This window comes from Psilocybe cubensis, chromosome 6, assembly GCF_017499595.1.
Source record: "Psilocybe cubensis strain MGC-MH-2018 chromosome 6, whole genome shotgun sequence".
Lineage (NCBI taxonomy): Eukaryota > Fungi > Basidiomycota > Agaricomycetes > Agaricales > Agrocybaceae > Psilocybe > Psilocybe cubensis.
Window position 1 is genome coordinate 117,731 of NC_063004.1, and position 17,417 is coordinate 135,147.

General features: G+C 45.8%; 7 protein-coding genes across 7 annotated transcripts; 3 read left to right on the top strand and 4 right to left on the bottom strand.

The window, feature by feature from the left end:
• Positions 1–1,087: 1,087 nt before the first annotated feature.
• Positions 1,088–2,143, bottom strand: JR316_0006600 (uncharacterized protein; the record flags this gene model as incomplete). Its single annotated transcript, XM_047892346.1, has 6 exons — positions 1,088–1,252; positions 1,320–1,387; positions 1,450–1,538; positions 1,609–1,759; positions 1,830–1,888; positions 2,100–2,143. 6 exons carry the CDS (start codon positions 2,141–2,143, stop codon positions 1,088–1,090), a joined length of 576 nt encoding a protein of 191 aa, XP_047747628.1.
• Positions 2,144–2,389: 246 nt separating this feature from the next.
• JR316_0006601 (uncharacterized protein) lies at positions 2,390–3,734 on the bottom strand (the record flags this gene model as incomplete). Its single annotated transcript, XM_047892347.1, has 4 exons — positions 2,390–2,608; positions 2,660–3,099; positions 3,329–3,577; positions 3,626–3,734. The coding sequence occupies 4 exons, from the start codon at positions 3,732–3,734 to the stop codon at positions 2,390–2,392; spliced, it is 1,017 nt and encodes a 338-aa protein (XP_047747629.1).
• Positions 3,735–4,275: 541 nt separating this feature from the next.
• Positions 4,276–6,757, top strand: JR316_0006602 (uncharacterized protein; the record flags this gene model as incomplete). Its single annotated transcript, XM_047892348.1, has 3 exons — positions 4,276–4,401; positions 4,460–6,071; positions 6,123–6,757. 3 exons carry the CDS (start codon positions 4,276–4,278, stop codon positions 6,755–6,757), a joined length of 2,373 nt encoding a protein of 790 aa, XP_047747630.1.
• A 902-nt stretch (positions 6,758–7,659) lies between these two features.
• On the bottom strand, positions 7,660–9,295 carry JR316_0006603 (uncharacterized protein; the record flags this gene model as incomplete). The annotated part of the gene is made up of 6 exons (XM_047892349.1): positions 7,660–7,723; positions 7,795–7,987; positions 8,035–8,330; positions 8,475–8,600; positions 8,647–8,942; positions 8,990–9,295. 6 exons carry the CDS (start codon positions 9,293–9,295, stop codon positions 7,660–7,662), a joined length of 1,281 nt encoding a protein of 426 aa, XP_047747631.1.
• Positions 9,296–10,332: 1,037 nt separating this feature from the next.
• On the top strand, positions 10,333–13,945 carry JR316_0006604 (uncharacterized protein; the record flags this gene model as incomplete). The annotated part of the gene is made up of 7 exons (XM_047892350.1): positions 10,333–10,455; positions 10,509–11,857; positions 11,904–12,078; positions 12,132–12,675; positions 12,729–13,038; positions 13,086–13,821; positions 13,880–13,945. 7 exons carry the CDS (start codon positions 10,333–10,335, stop codon positions 13,943–13,945), a joined length of 3,303 nt encoding a protein of 1,100 aa, XP_047747632.1.
• A 294-nt stretch (positions 13,946–14,239) lies between these two features.
• Positions 14,240–16,021, top strand: JR316_0006605 (uncharacterized protein; the record flags this gene model as incomplete). Its single annotated transcript, XM_047892351.1, has 3 exons — positions 14,240–14,443; positions 14,647–14,790; positions 14,846–16,021. The coding sequence occupies 3 exons, from the start codon at positions 14,240–14,242 to the stop codon at positions 16,019–16,021; spliced, it is 1,524 nt and encodes a 507-aa protein (XP_047747633.1).
• Positions 16,022–16,035: 14 nt separating this feature from the next.
• JR316_0006606 (uncharacterized protein) lies at positions 16,036–17,234 on the bottom strand (the record flags this gene model as incomplete). Its single annotated transcript, XM_047892352.1, has 5 exons — positions 16,036–16,108; positions 16,214–16,578; positions 16,629–16,790; positions 16,836–17,044; positions 17,105–17,234. The coding sequence occupies 5 exons, from the start codon at positions 17,232–17,234 to the stop codon at positions 16,036–16,038; spliced, it is 939 nt and encodes a 312-aa protein (XP_047747634.1).
• Positions 17,235–17,417: the final 183 nt, after the last annotated feature.

The window sequence follows — 17,417 nt, forward strand, 5'->3', positions numbered from 1 at the left end:
TCTATCTTCTGTATGTTAGAAGAAAACGTTTTACAAATTTGAGTGCTCCATAAAGGTATTGTTTTCCGTCTTATCACACTCTGCCCAGACCCATAAGGGTCCACTGTCCATCAGCGCACAACCCATGGAATGGGAGAGGCTGACACGTATTCTTGAATGGCCTGGGAAACACTGCAACACATGCAACAACACTTCGTTCTTTTCCACCACGGCGTCTCGTCCTCTGGGTTATCGAAGGTCGACCATTCAAAGGAGGTAACCCTGAAAACGATTCATCACTTCATGCGGTATGAGCCACTATGGAAAGAGTCGTTTGAACACCCGAACATGGTTGGGGGTTGTGTTTGGGGGTTCCACCACATCGATGGCGAGGTTGCTAGGTGGGTATTGACTTTTTGACCTGCAAGTGCTTTTCCCTTTAATTTTTCCCTTCTTGTATCTCCTCTACATGCAATTAGTGAACGTCTATTCTTTCCATTTCACTAGCGCATACTTTACATTCACGCCACAGGGTATGCAACCGTCTGTAACGGTGTACTCTGTTTAATGTGCATTCTTGGGAGTGCGTCCAGTGTTTGTCCAGGCAGTAAAGACCATGGGATGGGCTACTTTGTTATTTTAGCTTGTTCTGGCACAGCTCCCTCGCAGTGTACACAATCTTTCCTGCTCCTGCGTGTGTATTCTAGGACCTCCTCCCGGGTCCGTTTATATATCAAGCATTAAAACGCAGAATTGGTACTCTACTGTGACGTTCATGCGGGTGCGATTCCGACGACATTCATTCTGTGTTCGTGTCTGTATCCTCTTTTGATGTGTTCTAGGCGATTCTCCAACAGTCTGTGCCGAGGCTCTCTAGACATATCCGCTGCTGTGCATCATGGCTATTCCAACTAGACAAAGGACTGAATTGAAGGGCATCTTGATATGAAATAAGCATCAGTTGTGGATATACCCTATGGTACGCTCTCACTTTATAGCCTTTTGGTATTTCCTTGTGTTGCATTTCACCTAATACTTCTACATCACCCATCATTATCATTCTTTTCCTTCGCGGTCAAGCATACTCGGTTGTTCCTCTCTCTCTCTTCTAGTACACTGCCAGATAGGCCTTATACTCCATATCCACCTTCTCATCTCCGGTATACGGATCGAAAAACATGATATTGTCGAGGTTCTCATTGAGGTAAAAGTTGTACGCAAGACCATGGTTTCCCTTTTGACCGAACATCACTCCCCAAAGGATGCCAAAGTCCTACCAAGCAAAACGAAAAACATGTCTAAAAAGGTGAATAAATTAAAGAAGCAAATATATAACGCACGTCTGCTAGGAGAGTGTTAACACCCCATTTGGCGACTTCAACTTTGAGGAAAAATGCATAATCATCGCCTGTCCAGTCATGATTACACGTAAGCATGTAAAATCAGATTGCTGTCAGGTCATTCACTCACTATCAAAGAGTTGACCACGATCTTTCATATTCTTCAGCCCCGACTTGACATATATCGCATCCCGAACACTTTTGGGGAGTACAAGATACCTGCAAGGTAAGAAAGCCACGTCATTAATCTGTAGCGAAGGTAACAAGAATGCAACTGGATGGGACGCACAACAAATCCTGTCTGAATCCCTGAAAGTTCGCCGCATTGTGCGTATCTCTCGCTAGAATCTCGCGGATCTCCACGTCGGAGCGGCTGACGCGGCGCAGGAACCAGTCTTGGCTCTCTGAAGCACTACGCGCCCATCCTTGCACTTGTATACCTAAGGGCGGATGGCGCTCGTGTTATTCACGGGACTGTAATGGGAAGATGCGGACAGGGGGGTGACTTACCTGGCATACTGGTTCCCGTGAAAAGGTCAAGGAACGTGCCGCTAGCGACATTTTGTATCCTACACAACAGTAAGTATCAGTATTCCATCCATGTTATACAATTAAAAACAATCGCATACTTGGTATACCCCCCATTCCCTACAATCCTCCACTGCCACATAGGACAGTTGTATAATTACGTACCTTACGATATATTTAAAAATGATGAATTAACGTAACATACGGAGTGATTTACAATAAGTACTAAACTAAAAATAGCCCGTCCCCTACGGTCCAGCTGGAACGGCTAATTTAGCCCTTGCCACACGGGCCATTTATAAATAAATGGCCCCCTCGCTGGCCCATGACGGACCGTCATATTTGACCCGTCTGCGCATCACGGCAAAATTCGGAGCCGACTGCTTGCGGGAAGTACAGCCTTGCCGACACCGGCTCCGTGGTTTCCCAAAGCATTTTGCCCCGAAACTGATGACGGGAAGCAGCTTTACCGACAACGGCTCTGTGGTCTACCGACACATTTTGCTCCTGTAAATTAGAAACCACAAAATACATTTATTTGTCTACGCGGGGCTATACTTTATCAATGTCTCAAGGTCATTCTCTACAATAGCTATTCCATCGTCAATCTCGCTCAAAGCATTGCTGTACAAAATTTGAGTTTGCAGTTGATTGAGGGTGAGATTCTTTAGTGTAGTAGCTTTGTTGAGGTAACTGTTATCTCCCAACCTGGTATGCTTGATTTTGTCATGAGATTGGCGAAGCTGCTGCTCTGTATAGTTCTAGAAATACAAGTCAGATGTCTTGCCAATAATAAAAGCTTAGAAACATACAAAAAGAAAAGGTGGATTGAAGTAGCTTGTCCTTTCCTTTACCTCATCATACTCAATTTCCTTAGCTGTTGGAGGGCTACCGCTTGGATAACTTCCCATGGGGTCAGGTCTACCGTATGTCCTGAAATAGGGATTTCGAAGTAGAAGATGGCATGCCTCGGGGGGTGGGGAGTAGCGTCCACCCTTTCTCTCAGTCGATACCATAGGACGAGACTCGAGGATAATGGAATCTACAACAGATGTGTAGGAAATAATGGGAGTAATGGTGGGAACAGTGGGAGTTTCCTCCGCGGTAGGCTCATTGATCTGTAGTTCGGTGGAAGAGGAAGCCGCCGTTATGGCGGAGGAGATAGTTGCTGAAGGCTTCGGCGCAAGAAACTGCGCCGAAGATCGGGAAGTTTGCATTGCCACGACGGATTGGGCATCCTCACTGGAGGAATCTAAATCAATGACATCTAGTAGAATTCAGAGATGCAGTCAGAGAAATTACACTTAGTAAAGTAAAGTTAACTTGCCCAAGGGTGGGGGAGGAGGTACAAATGAAGAATCATTTACAGCAAGGTGTGTCTGTACTTCTTCAATAGGAGAGGATGAGTCTCTCTCAGAATTGGAATCTTCATATTCAGAGTATTTTCAGCAGATCCATTCAAAGGTGTTGTCAAGACATACCGAAATCTGGGGGTGGAACAAAAGAGTTATCATTTACTGCGAGGTTGACCTTTTGCTTTCCTTTGCCCTTATCATTCAAAGGTATAGTTTGTTCATCGGCAGATTCGGATCCGTTGTTGGAAGATTCATCATCTCCCGAACCGGTACCGGAGGATTTGTTGTCACCCGAACCGTCATCGGGGGAGTCATTACTTCCCGAACCATCATCGGAAGATTCATCACTTCCCGAACTCTCCTCATCGGATGTGTCTGTGGATAGGTGAGAGTCAATCATATATTATGAAAAGAACATCTTACTTGTAGCAGAAGGGGGTGATATTTCGGGAAAATTATTAGGATCAATGGCATATATTGTGGGTGTGCTATGTTTGTGATCTGAGCTGTCTGGATTTGATTGGGTGGGCATTGTAACTGCAGGGGATTTTCACTACCGCTCAGGTAGATTGCAGTAGGATTACTTACTGATCTTCTTTGGAGGAGGCTTTTTCAGTTGGTCGAGTAAATAAGTAAGCCTGTCTAGAGAGGTGGTGTCAATGACAAGGTTATGAGGGGAAGAAGTAGGCATTCCAATCCCAATTTCAACTGGCCAGGTTGATTATATATATCGGACCCAGGTTGATTATATATCGGACCATGGCTACCGTCCCGTGAAATGTTATCGCGGAACACTGTGCTCCGTGAAATATGCTCACCTGATCGGAGCAATGCATGCCGTGTGAATGCGAACTTCGCACATTTTTGCTGTATAAGTTGTCGTGCAATCACCTGACTTATGATTGCACTTGTTTGTGTTGAAGTCCAATTTCGGACATGTTCAATTTTGGACTTCGGACTTTTTTTTTTACTTCTAACCTTGACACTTCCACTCACTCTACGCGCTTCGTCTACGCGTCTCTCCTCTCATCCACGCGACTTTCGAACCCATCACGCGACCTTCGATCTATACCATGGCTTCCACCTCCTCCGCATCCCTCAAGACCGATGTTGAACACTGGGAGAACATGGCTCGTTCCTCCATCGACGCCGGCGAGAAGATTTTTGGGTCAAGAATCGAGGTGCTGTGGACAGAACTGGTAAGTAACAGACTCCACATCACAGAAAAACATAACTTACATTGTTACACCTCAATAGGCCAAGGTGTTCCCCCTCCACACCCGCAATCCCAAAGCCTATCGGCTTTTTGACTACATCGGCCCCATCATCAACAAGGCGTGCCGCGACGGTTCTGACAACCAAGGTCGAACTGTACGCGAATTTGTCGTCGACTTTGCGGAGCTCCGCAAACAAATGGAGAACTTCGATAAATACGCCAGAGAGAGCAAAAAGCGAAAGGAAAAAGAGGGAAAAAGTAAAACCAAGGCCAATGAGATGGAGGAGAAGGAACAGGAAAGAGAGCGCGAGAAGGAAAAGAGGAGGCAGGAGAAGGAGGAAAAAGAGAAGAAGGAGAGGGAGGAGAAAGAGAGGGAGGCAAAGCGGGAGAGGGAGAGGGAGAGGGAGAGGGAGGAGAAGGAGAGGGAAAGGCAGCAGAGAGCAAAGGAGGAAAAAGAGAAGCGGCAGAGGGAGAAGGAGGAGAAGGAAAAGCGGCAAAGGGAGAGGGAGGAGAAGGAAAAGCGGCAGAGGGAGAGGGAGGAGAAGGAGAAGAGGGAGAGGGAGAGGGAGAGGGAGAGGGAGAGGGAGGAGAGGGAGAAGAGGCAGAGGGAGAGGGAGGAGAGGGAGAGGGAGAGGGAGGAGAAGGAGAAGAGGGAGAGGCAGAGGGAGAGGGAGGAGAGGGAGAGGGAGAGGGAGAGGGAGAGGGAGGAGATGAAGACCCACCCAAAAAAACGAAGCAGGACGGAGAAAAAATCCAAGCCGACCGTAGATTCCAGTGCGGAAGGCTCCGGAGCCGACACTATGCGCCCTTCAAAGGTCGACAAGGGCAAAGGCAAAGCCCCGCCTCCAACAGTCATCTCCTCCGGGAGTGAAAGCGAGCCGCGGGTCCGAAAATCAGCCCGAAAGACACCTGCAAAGCCGGAGACGTCTGCTCCGCCGAAGGCCAGCAGCAGCAGGAAAAAGCCTGCTTCCAAGTCGAAGTCCACCATCGGGACGGATACGGACCGAAGTGAAGATGAAGGTGAGGGTGAGGGTGAGGGTGAGGATAGCGAGGAGGAAGGAGGAGAGGACAACGAGGCTCCCCTCAAGAAGGCACGCCGTCGCTCAGAGGCTGAAGACCAGAAGAAAAACCTCGTCACCGTCACTCCTTCCTGCAAGGCCTGCCAAGCAAGGAAGAGGAGATGCAAGATGGAAAGGGGGCAAACCATCGTTGGGTTTGCCACTGAGGGATCGACTTCGATCCCTCAGTACTCTCGGGCTTGTGTCTTGTGCCGTCGCAACAAGACCAAGTGCGACTTGTTCCCGGGACGATCCGTTAAGCCGCCTGGGATGACTTTGACGACTCCAATTGTGGAGTACACGGAGATTTTGCGTGCCGAGAAGACGGCGGGATCTGATCTTCCCGGACAAGGGAAGAAGGGGGAACTTCCAGTTCCAAAGGATGTTGGGGAGTTGCTGGTGCAACTCTACGCCAAGCTGGGTGAGGTGGGTGAGGAGAATGCTGCTCTCCATAGCAGCCTTACCTCGCTCCATGCCAGAGTCACAAGTTTGACTCAGCTTTCTGAGAGGCAGAAAGCTCAAATGGAGTCAATGGAGAAGGTGATGAAGAGTATGGAGTCGAAGTTAGGTGAAATGAGGCTAGAGGGCAAACATGGTAAGTCTGTCCACTCTGCCAGCTACAAGTCTGCTTAACCCTCACACTCAGCATCACCTACTCCCCGGCCTCCTTCTCCTTCCCCGGCCCCTCCCTCCCCGCCTCCTGCTTCCCCAGCCCCTCCCTCCCCAGCCCCTCCCTCTCCGCCTCCTGCTTCCCCACCTCCTGCTTCCCCGGCTCCTCCTCGATTTTCTTCTCTGGCATCTTCAAATTCGCCGTCGTCTCCACCCCTGCCGCCTCCTGAGCCCATATCGCCACCACTTCAAAATCGTGAAGTTGGATCGTCGGCACCTCCATCACCACCGGGCCCCATGTCACCACCGCGTCAAAATCGCGAAGTTGGATCAACCGCGGGATCCAACTTGCCGCCGAGTCCGGGCCATGAAGAGCCGCCGTCACCCATGCCCCCAGCGCCAGACCACCTGCCGAAAGATGTCGAGATGGACAAGATCAATGAGGATCATAGATCCTCTGATCTGTCATCCCCTGAGCCAAGCGATGACGAGGCACCCGCTGAGAAGGTGAAAGGGAAGGCAAAGCAAAAAGGGAAGGAAAAGGTGGACCCCAAGGTGTCCAATGCGGCGACGAGGACTCGTGCTGGAAGAAGCGGAAAGCGCAAAGCAGCTGAGGAGCCAGAGACGCTACCTTCCCCCAAAAAACCCAGAGGAAGGGCCTCCAAAAAGTAATCACAGGTTGGGTGTGTTTTTTTATGTATGTTACCTACTTTCTTTTCCTGTGCTATATTTCATTGGTCTTTTCTTCTTGTCTCTTGGGCATTCCTACTTGGTGTTTTTTTGCTTGACCAATCACTTCATTTTCTATTCTGCCTCACATAGTATATTTGCCCTATATGTCTTTATAATGTTTAATGTCCTGTATATAAAGATATTTTTCTTTTGCTCCATATGTTGGATGAACAATGAGCTTTGAGTGAAAAATAAAGAAGTTTGAGTTCTATAAAAGCAATGTTATGTTGCATTAAACTAACTAAACAACCTGTTATTTCTTGGCTCTAGCTTTTCTTCTTTTTTTTGCAGTCAAGCCTAAGTTATTTGCTTCCTGGAGTGCTAAGTCGTCAGAAGTTTGCTTGCGTCGGGAGGCTCTTGCCGCCGGTGGTGGAACGGGGTCATTTGCCTCCGAACTGCCAATTAATTTTTGATTTTTCTTCCTAGGCCGAGGTTGAACTTTGCGTATAGCTTTGCTAGTACCTGGCTGTTGAAGTTCAGGAGTAGGTCTTAAGGAAGAGTTTACTACTGTGGGGCTTCCATTAGTTGGGATTGTGAGTTCTTGACTATCATCCCGACGTTGTTCGGCACGAGTAACATCCCGAGGAGGATCAGCTTGAGTGTCTTCCCGATGTTCATCGGCTCGTGCTGCATCCCGAGGATTATTGGCTTGTGTGTTATCCCGTGGCTGTTCGGCCCGAATGTCATTCCGAGTGTTATCGGCCTGAGTATCATCCCGTGCACGACTTGCAGTTCCAACACCAGGGCTGTCAACACTGATAGAATCTTGTTGAGGGTGTCCATCATGAGTATCAGAGGGATTAGATTGCTCTGAAAAACTCAAAGATGTTTGACAAGGTCTCCTACGAACTCTCCTTGAGGTAGTCAAGCGCCTTGGTGCTGGGGTTATAGGCACTGTTTGGAGACCTTCAAACAAGTTTGAAGCGTAACATGGTTCCAACAGTTCTTCATTATCACGTGCCAATACTCTTTCAAACTTGAAAGGAATCAGTCCACGAGACTGACGCTGTCTCCAATGTCTCAGAAGAGCAGCAGTGTCATCAACGCGGAGTCTGCTCGGATCCGTGAACGGAATGGAACTTGGCCAATATTCGGGATCAATCATCTCTCCAAAATGTTTCTCCACGGAGTCCCATGGGATTCGAGATCCACTCCTATCTTTTGCCAAGGCTATAACATTTCAGCCATATGTTGAATTAATTCAATACATTACTCACCATACACTCGGTTCATATAGATTCTAATGATTGTTTTTTGTATTGCATTAGTCTCCCTCCCCTTTGAGTTGTATATAGGTGACGGAACCAATGGAAATCCATTGCTATTGAACTTCAAATCCTTTTCAAGAAAAGTGCCTGCAGGGACGGCGGGAGTTGATACTCCGTTTTCAATCTCTGAAACCTTGACAAGATATTTCACAAACGCCCTTCTGAACGACTTTAATTCATCTGGAAATAGTTGTCCAAATGAAGGAATGCGAGGGTCATCCAACCCTAGATCGTGTGTTTGTGTCCTGTTAATGAGTTAGCATCAAGTTGTTAATGATTGGGACAACAGGTTGTCCCGTCCTCATGACCGGCACAATGTAATCCCGAAGGTCATCGGGAGCCACATACATCCCGAAAAACAGAAGTGTTCAAATAACAAAATAACTCACATTGAGTATTCAATTTTTCCATCAAGATCGTAATGGCCTTCAAATGTAATAGATCTCATTCCCATCCTCAGCCACTTGATTCGATCCATTTGGTGAAGAATCTTCTTTCCTTGTCGTTTCGCAGTCCTATGGATGGGTAAGCATCGGAGCCGAGTAATGCCGCCGAACGTACTTTGCTTTCAAAGTCTTGGAGAAACCCTTCTTTTTCCACTCCTCTAATATTCGAGCATATTCCTCTCTCTCCGCAATGGTAAGTCTAGATTCAACTCGTTTTCTTGCCTGCTGATAAAACTTGATCCATTGCGGGCTACCCCGTCTTGCATTTCCCGATAAAAGCTGCACTTCTTCTTCAATTTCGGCTGCCTTTTTCTCCCGAAAAACACTTTGAAAGGTTGCTCGTCCATGCATACCATCCAATTTGGTATTTCGAGGGGTTGAGGCATGGTTTGCAAACCAATTAAAGAGTCTCTAGCATTTTATGTTAGCCTCTATTTCATAATAAAGACATGACTTACATCTTTCTTAGCTTTCCATTCATTGAACAAGGCTTTATCGGCTCTCATCGCAACCTCCGAATACTTGTGATCCCATGTGGCTTTGATTAACGGCACAATAGTATTCCGAATAAAGTCTGATTTAGATAATCTCGGTGCGTCTTTGTAGTTTTGAACGTTGCCTCTCAGAATTCTCATCTCCCTAGCTGTCCACAGTTGTTCCTCGTCGGGAGGAATATCGGGCCCGACAGTGCCGCCGGGCGGAGGGACAGAAGGTCTGCGACCTGAATTGTCAGAGGTGTTTGAGGGAGGAGGTTGAGGAGGCATTTGTACAAAGGGATGGGCATCATATTAGCTTATCAACGAATGACTGAATAATCTACCACCAACCGGAGATAAAATAAGATTTTGATCTTGATTACTATTTTAAGACATGGGAAACTACTTAATCTGGCAATCCCGCCCAAACGTCGGGGACAGCGAGCAAACATCTCTTGTCATCATCACACACAATCACAAAGTATATTCACTATAGCTCACCCAGTTCTTTCTCTATCCTCTCACAATTTTGAGAGCAGTAAATTGTATATGTATTAATTGAATTTCTGTATATAAGACTGTTATATCTCACATGGAAATGTTTAAAAATGTAAAAGTAAGCAAATGACTTTCCACCTCCAATCTTAAAAAAATTGAAACGGTGAATATCTAAGAGTCTGTGTAAAGTACTCTAAACTGTGTTTCTTGTGCAAAGAAATTGGAATCCCAGCAAGTTCAAATTGGGCAACATTTCAGTAAATTGCATATATCTTCTCACATACATGGATTTAAATTTGCTAAACACTATCATTGGATAGACATTTAAAATACCTTTCATATGATATATGCCGGAGGAGTAGGGAGCATGTGCATGAAGAGTTATGGCCAAAATACTTCAGGAGAGTGGTTTTGAGAGGTCATTGTAGATCACATTATGCATTTCTGTTGGGATCACGACCATTTTCTGCACATCCAAAATGAAACTTGTTCATAAAACTGGCTACAGTTCTCCAAATTCCTTGCAAGATAGATCATATGAAAGCTATTTCCTCCCTCGAAAAGGTTATGTAGACTAAAATAAATTTAATGCACATTGTGAAGAGCTATCAATGGAATACTGTATTTAGAATGAAATTCACAGGTGCTCAGACACTTTGCTTCCCACTTCCATGGGCTTTCATACTGTGCCAGATAATGGATCAGATAGCGACGGCCCTAAGGAGGCAAGCTGGTCTTCTGGGGCTTCAAGGAAAAGAGGAAGGCCAAGGAAATATAGACCTGATACAAGCCATTCTTCCACTTCTATTCCTCTACCTGCCCAAAACATGTTACAACACTTTGAACACAATATAGATGAATCAGACATACCTCACTATCCGGGAGATCTGACAGACCAGCAGGTAATTGACAACTTGAGAGAGTTACAGGATGTTAGGACGGGAGGAAAGGTATATCCGTGTCAATGGATTGAGGTGTTCTTGCTCACAAATTATTATCTTAGTCTCAAAATGACTACCTTAGAGAGTGGCTTCCAAAGAGAGAAATATACCTCGGGACACTCATTGGTCGGGAGGCGCCTCCTCCGCGTCGGGATAATCAATGCCAGCAATGCCAAAGACTCCCGGGATGTTGGAGATGCCTTGAATGTTTTGGATCTCAACTTGTTTGCCCTCACTGTCTGAGACAAAACCATCAACTGGTTCCGTTTCACCGAGTCGAGAAATGGACAGGGGAGTACTTTCGTCCTGGAGGTTTATGGGAAGTGGGTATTAGGTTGTATCTTGGTCATAATGGGAAGAGGTGTCCAGTACAATTGCCCTTAAACGAGAGTACCCACGGGACAAGCATTGGAGCCGAAGGATATGTTGGAAACGGGATTCAATCTGCCGCCGAAAACAACTATTGGAGCGGCACATCACTTGCCGCCGATGAATATAGCAGGAACGGGACTCGTGATGCCGCCGAAGTTACGGATACTCATGACATTGGTCCAACACCAGCAAACAATGACGAAGAGTCTTTCACATCTCAGCTTCTTGCAGATCCTGAAATCCCAACTCTGTTTGAACTGGACGATGGAGACGATGAGGATATCAACTTGTATGAGGAACTTGATACAAGCTTCCACGATCAACCCCGTCCAAGGGCAGAAGATAATGATGGTATCCCATTCAAAGTTATTATTCATACATCCGGAGTACACTATCTACCCGTTCGGACTTGTACTTGCCGATCTGCCATGCTGCCTTTGGATTTGCAATATCTGGAAATGGGTCTTTTTGCTACTAGTTTTCAGAATATCCGAACCTTGTTTACACTGGAAGTGCTGGAGGATTTTAGGGTTACCAACCTTGAATGCAAAACCTCGGGCTATCAATATTATCAAAAGCTCAGACGCATTACCTCACCTTCATTTCCCAAACAGGTTCTGAACCGCTATCGGGAACTGAGAAGGCTTAGTCGCCAATACAGAAACCTTATATTGCACAAAATACACGGTCAAGGACACTCTGAACAGGCTCTAAAGGCTTATATGGAGTTGAAATACCCACAACAAGGCTCCGAAATGCATCCCGATCAGGAACCTTTCGGCTCAATAACACCTCCGGAACCAGGGCAAACACGGAACAATTCTTCGTCCCGACAATCGGAACCAAATGAAGATTCCGAACGGAATGATACAACATCCCGGTTGGAAGTTGATCCAGGTGATTCTGACCCAAATAATATGTCACCTGAACCTCCGTCCAGAAACGAGCCAGATAAAAGAGGGTCCTTGACATTGTTCTGTCCAGCGTGTCCACAGCCAGGTGTTAACCTACCTGATGACTGGGTTCTCGAAGCCGATAGGTAAGCAGAATGCCTTCATTCAATTATTGGGCTCACATTATATTAGTGATATCTATATTCGTAGCTATGTGGCAGATGGAAACTTCAAAGCCGATCATTTGAATCAAAAAAACGAGGGAGACGACGTCTGGCTCAGTGTTGGAGAAGGTTTTATGACCGATCCTGGGCCATACAAGGAGCATATAAAGGAAGCTATTTCTCTGGCACCACGTTATAAACGGGTAAGTGTATTGCCGCCGCGGCTCAACATACTCCCGATTAACAACTTTTCCAGGAACCAACTTGTCACAACTACCATGCACAAAAAGCAGAGAATAGAGTTAGCCCTGGAAAACGCGTTAGAGGAATAGGCGCCCATGCGTGTGCAAGACATGGATGCTTTTGTCCTAACAGTGTTGTTGATTTCGACAAAGGAGAGAAGCAAATGCACATGGATTGGTCCTTAACACAGGCAAGGGAAACAACAAATACTAAAGGCATCACTAGGCATCTGGAAATTTACGATATCAACTGCCAATATTGTGTCAATCTCATGAAGCGTCTGACTGACTCTACAAAGATGCACTGGCCCCCCTCTGTCAAAATAACCTTTGCTATTGGTCTTTTCCATGTCCATGGGCATAAATCTGAATGCTTGTACAATTATGCCTCAACCTACATTCCGGGCGTTGGAATTATTGATGGAGAAATATTGGAACCTCTCTGGTCCGTCCTCAATGATACTTCCCGAAGTACTCGTTCGGCAACCACTGCACACCGCGCTGAAGTTCTGGATGACCACATGGGTGATTCAAATTGGAAAAAAACAATAAACATGGGTAAGTACTTCTACTACTATGGAGTCTGCTGTGCTAATTTCTTGTTTGCAAAGCTGCCACCATAGCGGCCAAGTACAAGCGGGCCGGTGAACAGTCCGGTATAACGGAAGCATTCTACCGAAATCTTACGGAACAACAACCTCCCGAGCTAGTTGACACATGGGAGCAAGAAATCAAACAGGCCGAGTTTGATCGGGATCAAGGAGTATCCGATGCTATGAGTCAAGTAATGGCAAGCAAAGTGAAAACTGCTGCCGGAAGACAAGAAATTGAATTACATCTCTCAAATATGGAGCTGACTTCCTCGGGAGCTACAGGCAAAGCTGCTTGGATTTCATCTGGCTTGAAATTGGAACAAGCTCAGTATGTTTTCTATTTTTTTGAATTTTATATATTTTTATACCCTACAGATTAGAGCTAAGAAGCCATGTTCGCAAACTTGGAACTCATCCATCCACAGCTCAACAGCTTGATTTGGTTAATAAACGTCGGTCAATGCGAACACGAGTTGAGGCTTTCAGCCGTACTGCATTGACATTCTTGGGGGAAGAGGCTTTGGAGAGTATTCAAGGAGTTAATACCCCAGTTCTTGACGACGAAGTCAGCGATGATGAGATAGCCGACATCGGGAATGTCAACATCACCCGGGCGGATCCGGAACGGCAACCTCTCCCGTTCCCGTCAGCACTGCTTGATGATTATTTCCGAGATCTTGAAGAAGGCATGGCTCACCAACTTAAAGGGCTGCAAAAACTCGAGTTACGCATTCGCCAGGGCCATGCTGAAGATTGCCTTGAGGCAGTTAGATCAGCCCTGATTCAGCTCTCGTGGCAATATAAATATCAAGTCCGCATGGCAGATTCGGTATACACAGGCACCCGCGCATGGGATGGAGTCAAACTGTTGAATGCATCTTGGAAATTGCACAAAAAGATATACAATGCAAACCGAATAGCAATGATTCGGATTGCCGGTCATTCCGAAGAGGATATTATGCAGATACGGAGGGAGTTTCCTGTTTTATATGACCATGATTGCAAGCACAGTGCGGCAATTTCGGATCCGAATGTTCGGGGCGGCAGTTCCGACCGGCTTAGTTGGATTTGGAGATCCCGCCAGGGACTCAATGCTGATAACCAATTATATGTAAACGAATGTGAGTTATCTTTTCTCTTGACTCTACAAACTATCTAAAATTTGCAAGTCTTTCGTCTTAACTGGCTCAGAGCTCGGGCACAAAGAAACAGATGGAAAGAAGAACTATCCCTGACAAACAAAGAAATGGAATGGACAGTGAGATTTTATGTCCACATGGCCAAGACTTGGAAGGAACGGCATGAAATTGTTCCGGACCGCTTGGCAGGTCATAGGGCTTTCTGTCAGAAGCAGATAGCAATGTGGAATGACTTGGGGCGGGCCGCCGATGTCAAATTCCGGAAGATAAACGGCAATTATCCCTCCGTGTGGATTTTTATAACTACAAATTAGGTCATCTGTTCTATTCACTAGACTTGTAATCTATATATTTCTCCAACTAACTGATCAATATTGCCACAAGACCACCATGAGCCTTCCTCGTATCTTCAATCCCCCTACTGAAGATGAACACTATCTTCTCAGCTACGATGAAAGACGTGCTTTAGCAAAGCTGCATGTTCATTTGTGTGGTGCTCGGATCCGAACTGGATACCGATTGTTACTTAGTTCGGCATCAAGCGTGCCGCCGGACACTTTGGCAAGATGGCTCTCATTGTTGGAAAGAGAGGCAGTAAGTGAGATGATTCTTTTAATTCTTCATTTATTCAAATAAAGTTGCAGGCTATATTGCTCAGAGTTCTTGGATATTGTTATATAAATGGATTTGCTGTCGATACCTCTTTCTTCATAGCAGAAATCCTTAACCAATCTGTCCATGCTGTTCTCAATAGCAACCCCCATCATAATGCTGTTCTCTTTCAATCACTTAACCAGTGCTGGTCAGCAGAGGAAGATAACGATATTTTAAAATCAACAAAACCATGGGGCTACTGGTGGGAACCTGGACATAAAGCCGACGAAGATTGGAAAGTCTCTGATGTCACAATTGAGTCTCAGGTCAGAGAGTTTTGGAATAAGGTACCTATAGAACCATATTTATTTTATATAATTGTTTGTTAATAAATCTACATAGATTGTTCTCCCGCGATATGCAGAAGAGCTCAAGTTGAGCAAGAAAGGTGGTCCATCTGAGTCTGCGGCACAAACCCATTCCGCCGCTCCGGCGGCAGCACAGCACTCCGAAAGGCCCACGCCGGGAGCCAATTACCCCGATCAACCTTTGGCGGATGCCCCTCACCCCATTTCGTCAATTTCCTCAGCTTTAAACCGTCAAAAAAGCTCCGGAAGTTCCAAAAAAACAGCTCCACAAGGTTCAGCATCAAAGGCAAGGGATAGCTTTCCTTCAGGACCTCAGGCCTCCAAACAACCTTCTGGAAGCCGCTCCGCTGCCCCGCCGGTTGCCAATACTCGGGATCATATGTCTCCCATTGCCATCTCGGACCATAGGCCTCCCTACTGCCCCAAATGCGGGCAGCCAATTTTTACACGTGTTATGAGATCTTTGGCCAATCTTCGTCTTAACCTTGCAGATATGAGGAAAACTGCTGATGAAGCCGTAGCCCACTTTTCTGACCTGGTGGGCCGATATTCAATCATAGAAAACATAGCTTACGAGTATGGGAGGCCTCCTTTTGAGAATAACTTTTCACTCCCCGACGAATACAAGCTTCAGCATCCAGAACACCCAAAATCTGATGGCTGGAACGCTCGTCTATCCGAAATGCAATACAATGCTCTTTCTCAAATGAATGATGCCTCATTCTGTATTAATGGCATCTTTTATTCATTTGTCGCCTTGAAAGAGCTTCCTTTCCACCCCCCTTGGCTGTATTCTACACCAATATCGAGGGTTGTCAACGTTCAAACGGCTCCGGAGACTGCCGCCGAATCATCGGATCCAAACGTCATCCCGGTCAAACCTTTTGCCGTTTCGGCTTCCAGTTCTTCCACAAACGAGGTATTTGTTCTGGATCCACGCGCATCCTTGAACAATTATAGAGAAAATAATGACGACTGTGCGTCTTCCTCTTCTTCTGGCACATCTGTTCCTGCAGATTATTTAGAACAATTGGCAGAACAAATTGAAGATGAAGAAGATTTTGAAGAGTTCTCGGACGTCATGGAAGATTCAGAAGTTTCTGATGATGAAACACAATCTCATAATGACTGGAGCTATGAAGATGAAGATCAAGATGATGATCAAGACAGTAGTTACAATTTAGATAACAATTTCAATACTTCGCAATGAGATCAATTTAAAATCTACAAGTTTTGAAGAATATCGGAGGAAGTTGACCATCCCGCTTTGCTAACTCCTAGTCGTTCCAAAACCAATCTACGCATATAAAAGGCTAAAACTGCTCTGTCTCCATTACATATTACCCCGTGCTGTAGCACTCTTCCAGAAATTGCAAATAATGTTGTTGGATCATACTTGTACCTTATGCCAACTCCTGGAAGTTCAATTCTCCCATTTTCATAGTTGCCCAATGGCATGAGCAAATCATACCATGGGTGACAAGACCCGTTATCACGATGAAAAGGTGTGTCCCTATTGCTGATGACACTGATGACGCCAAAGGGGGAAGTCCAGAAAGTGAGGATATGCTTCAAAAGTTCAGCCTTGTGAATGATCTCGGGTTGAGACGATATCCGCTCGAGGAACTCAATTCCGGCCCGAAACTGTGCCGGATGAATAATACTCAGGATGGCTCCGATCAATGCCGAAGTAGTCATTAGACCGGCAATAAATGATAGTCCGTCGGGATGTGTGAGATCAGCCGAAACCTCCAACGGATTGGATTGCTGCCAAAGCATTCAAATCAATAAGTCACAGAAGGAATAAAACACCCTACCTCATGCCCCTGCTGAAACCAAGCAGGTGAAAAGTTGGCATTTCCTGGGCGCAGCCAGGCAGACTCATGTCTGAAGTAAGTTTTGTTGGCCCTCCAGCTAGTTGATGAAGGGGTCATACGAATGAGACCTTCAATATTTTGTAGCATTTTCCATGTAGAATTCTGAGGTTTTCAGATATTTACCTGACATTCATTTAAAGCACTCACCACCCGTCTTTCCGTCAAGATTCCAGGCAAATACCATGCCAGAATGTTCCCCTCACTATCAGCCACAGTTCCGGGTTTGCACCGATACAGCATTGGAAGATGTATTGGTGGAAATAAATTTTTTAGATTGTCTTCAACAGCATCGTTTCTTCCAGTGCAACGTTCTGACAAGTGTTCAATATAATTGTTTGCATTCCATTTAGTTTGCTCTAATGTGGTATAAGGCAGTCTGAGACCTTGACTTTTGGGTAAATTTCTTTAGCACTTACCTTGATTTGAGCGGGCCTCCAGAATTATTTCAACAGCTAGATTACACTCATACAATGTTTCGGCAGTCATATCTTCCGGAATCAATGTAGGCATTCCATTGTTGACCTTGCTTGCCATGTATGATTGCATGTAAGTAGAAAGGGCTCGGGTCATATCAATGGGCTGACTCATTATGTTTGAAGACAGTGGGTTGGTAGGTGAATCGATTATCGGAGGCACTGATTAATGTAATTTTTGGGTATGTTATGTCCCGGGTTCTTCAAACACGGCTCATATTTTCCCGCGTCAAGCATAGCTTTCGGAGTAGATAAG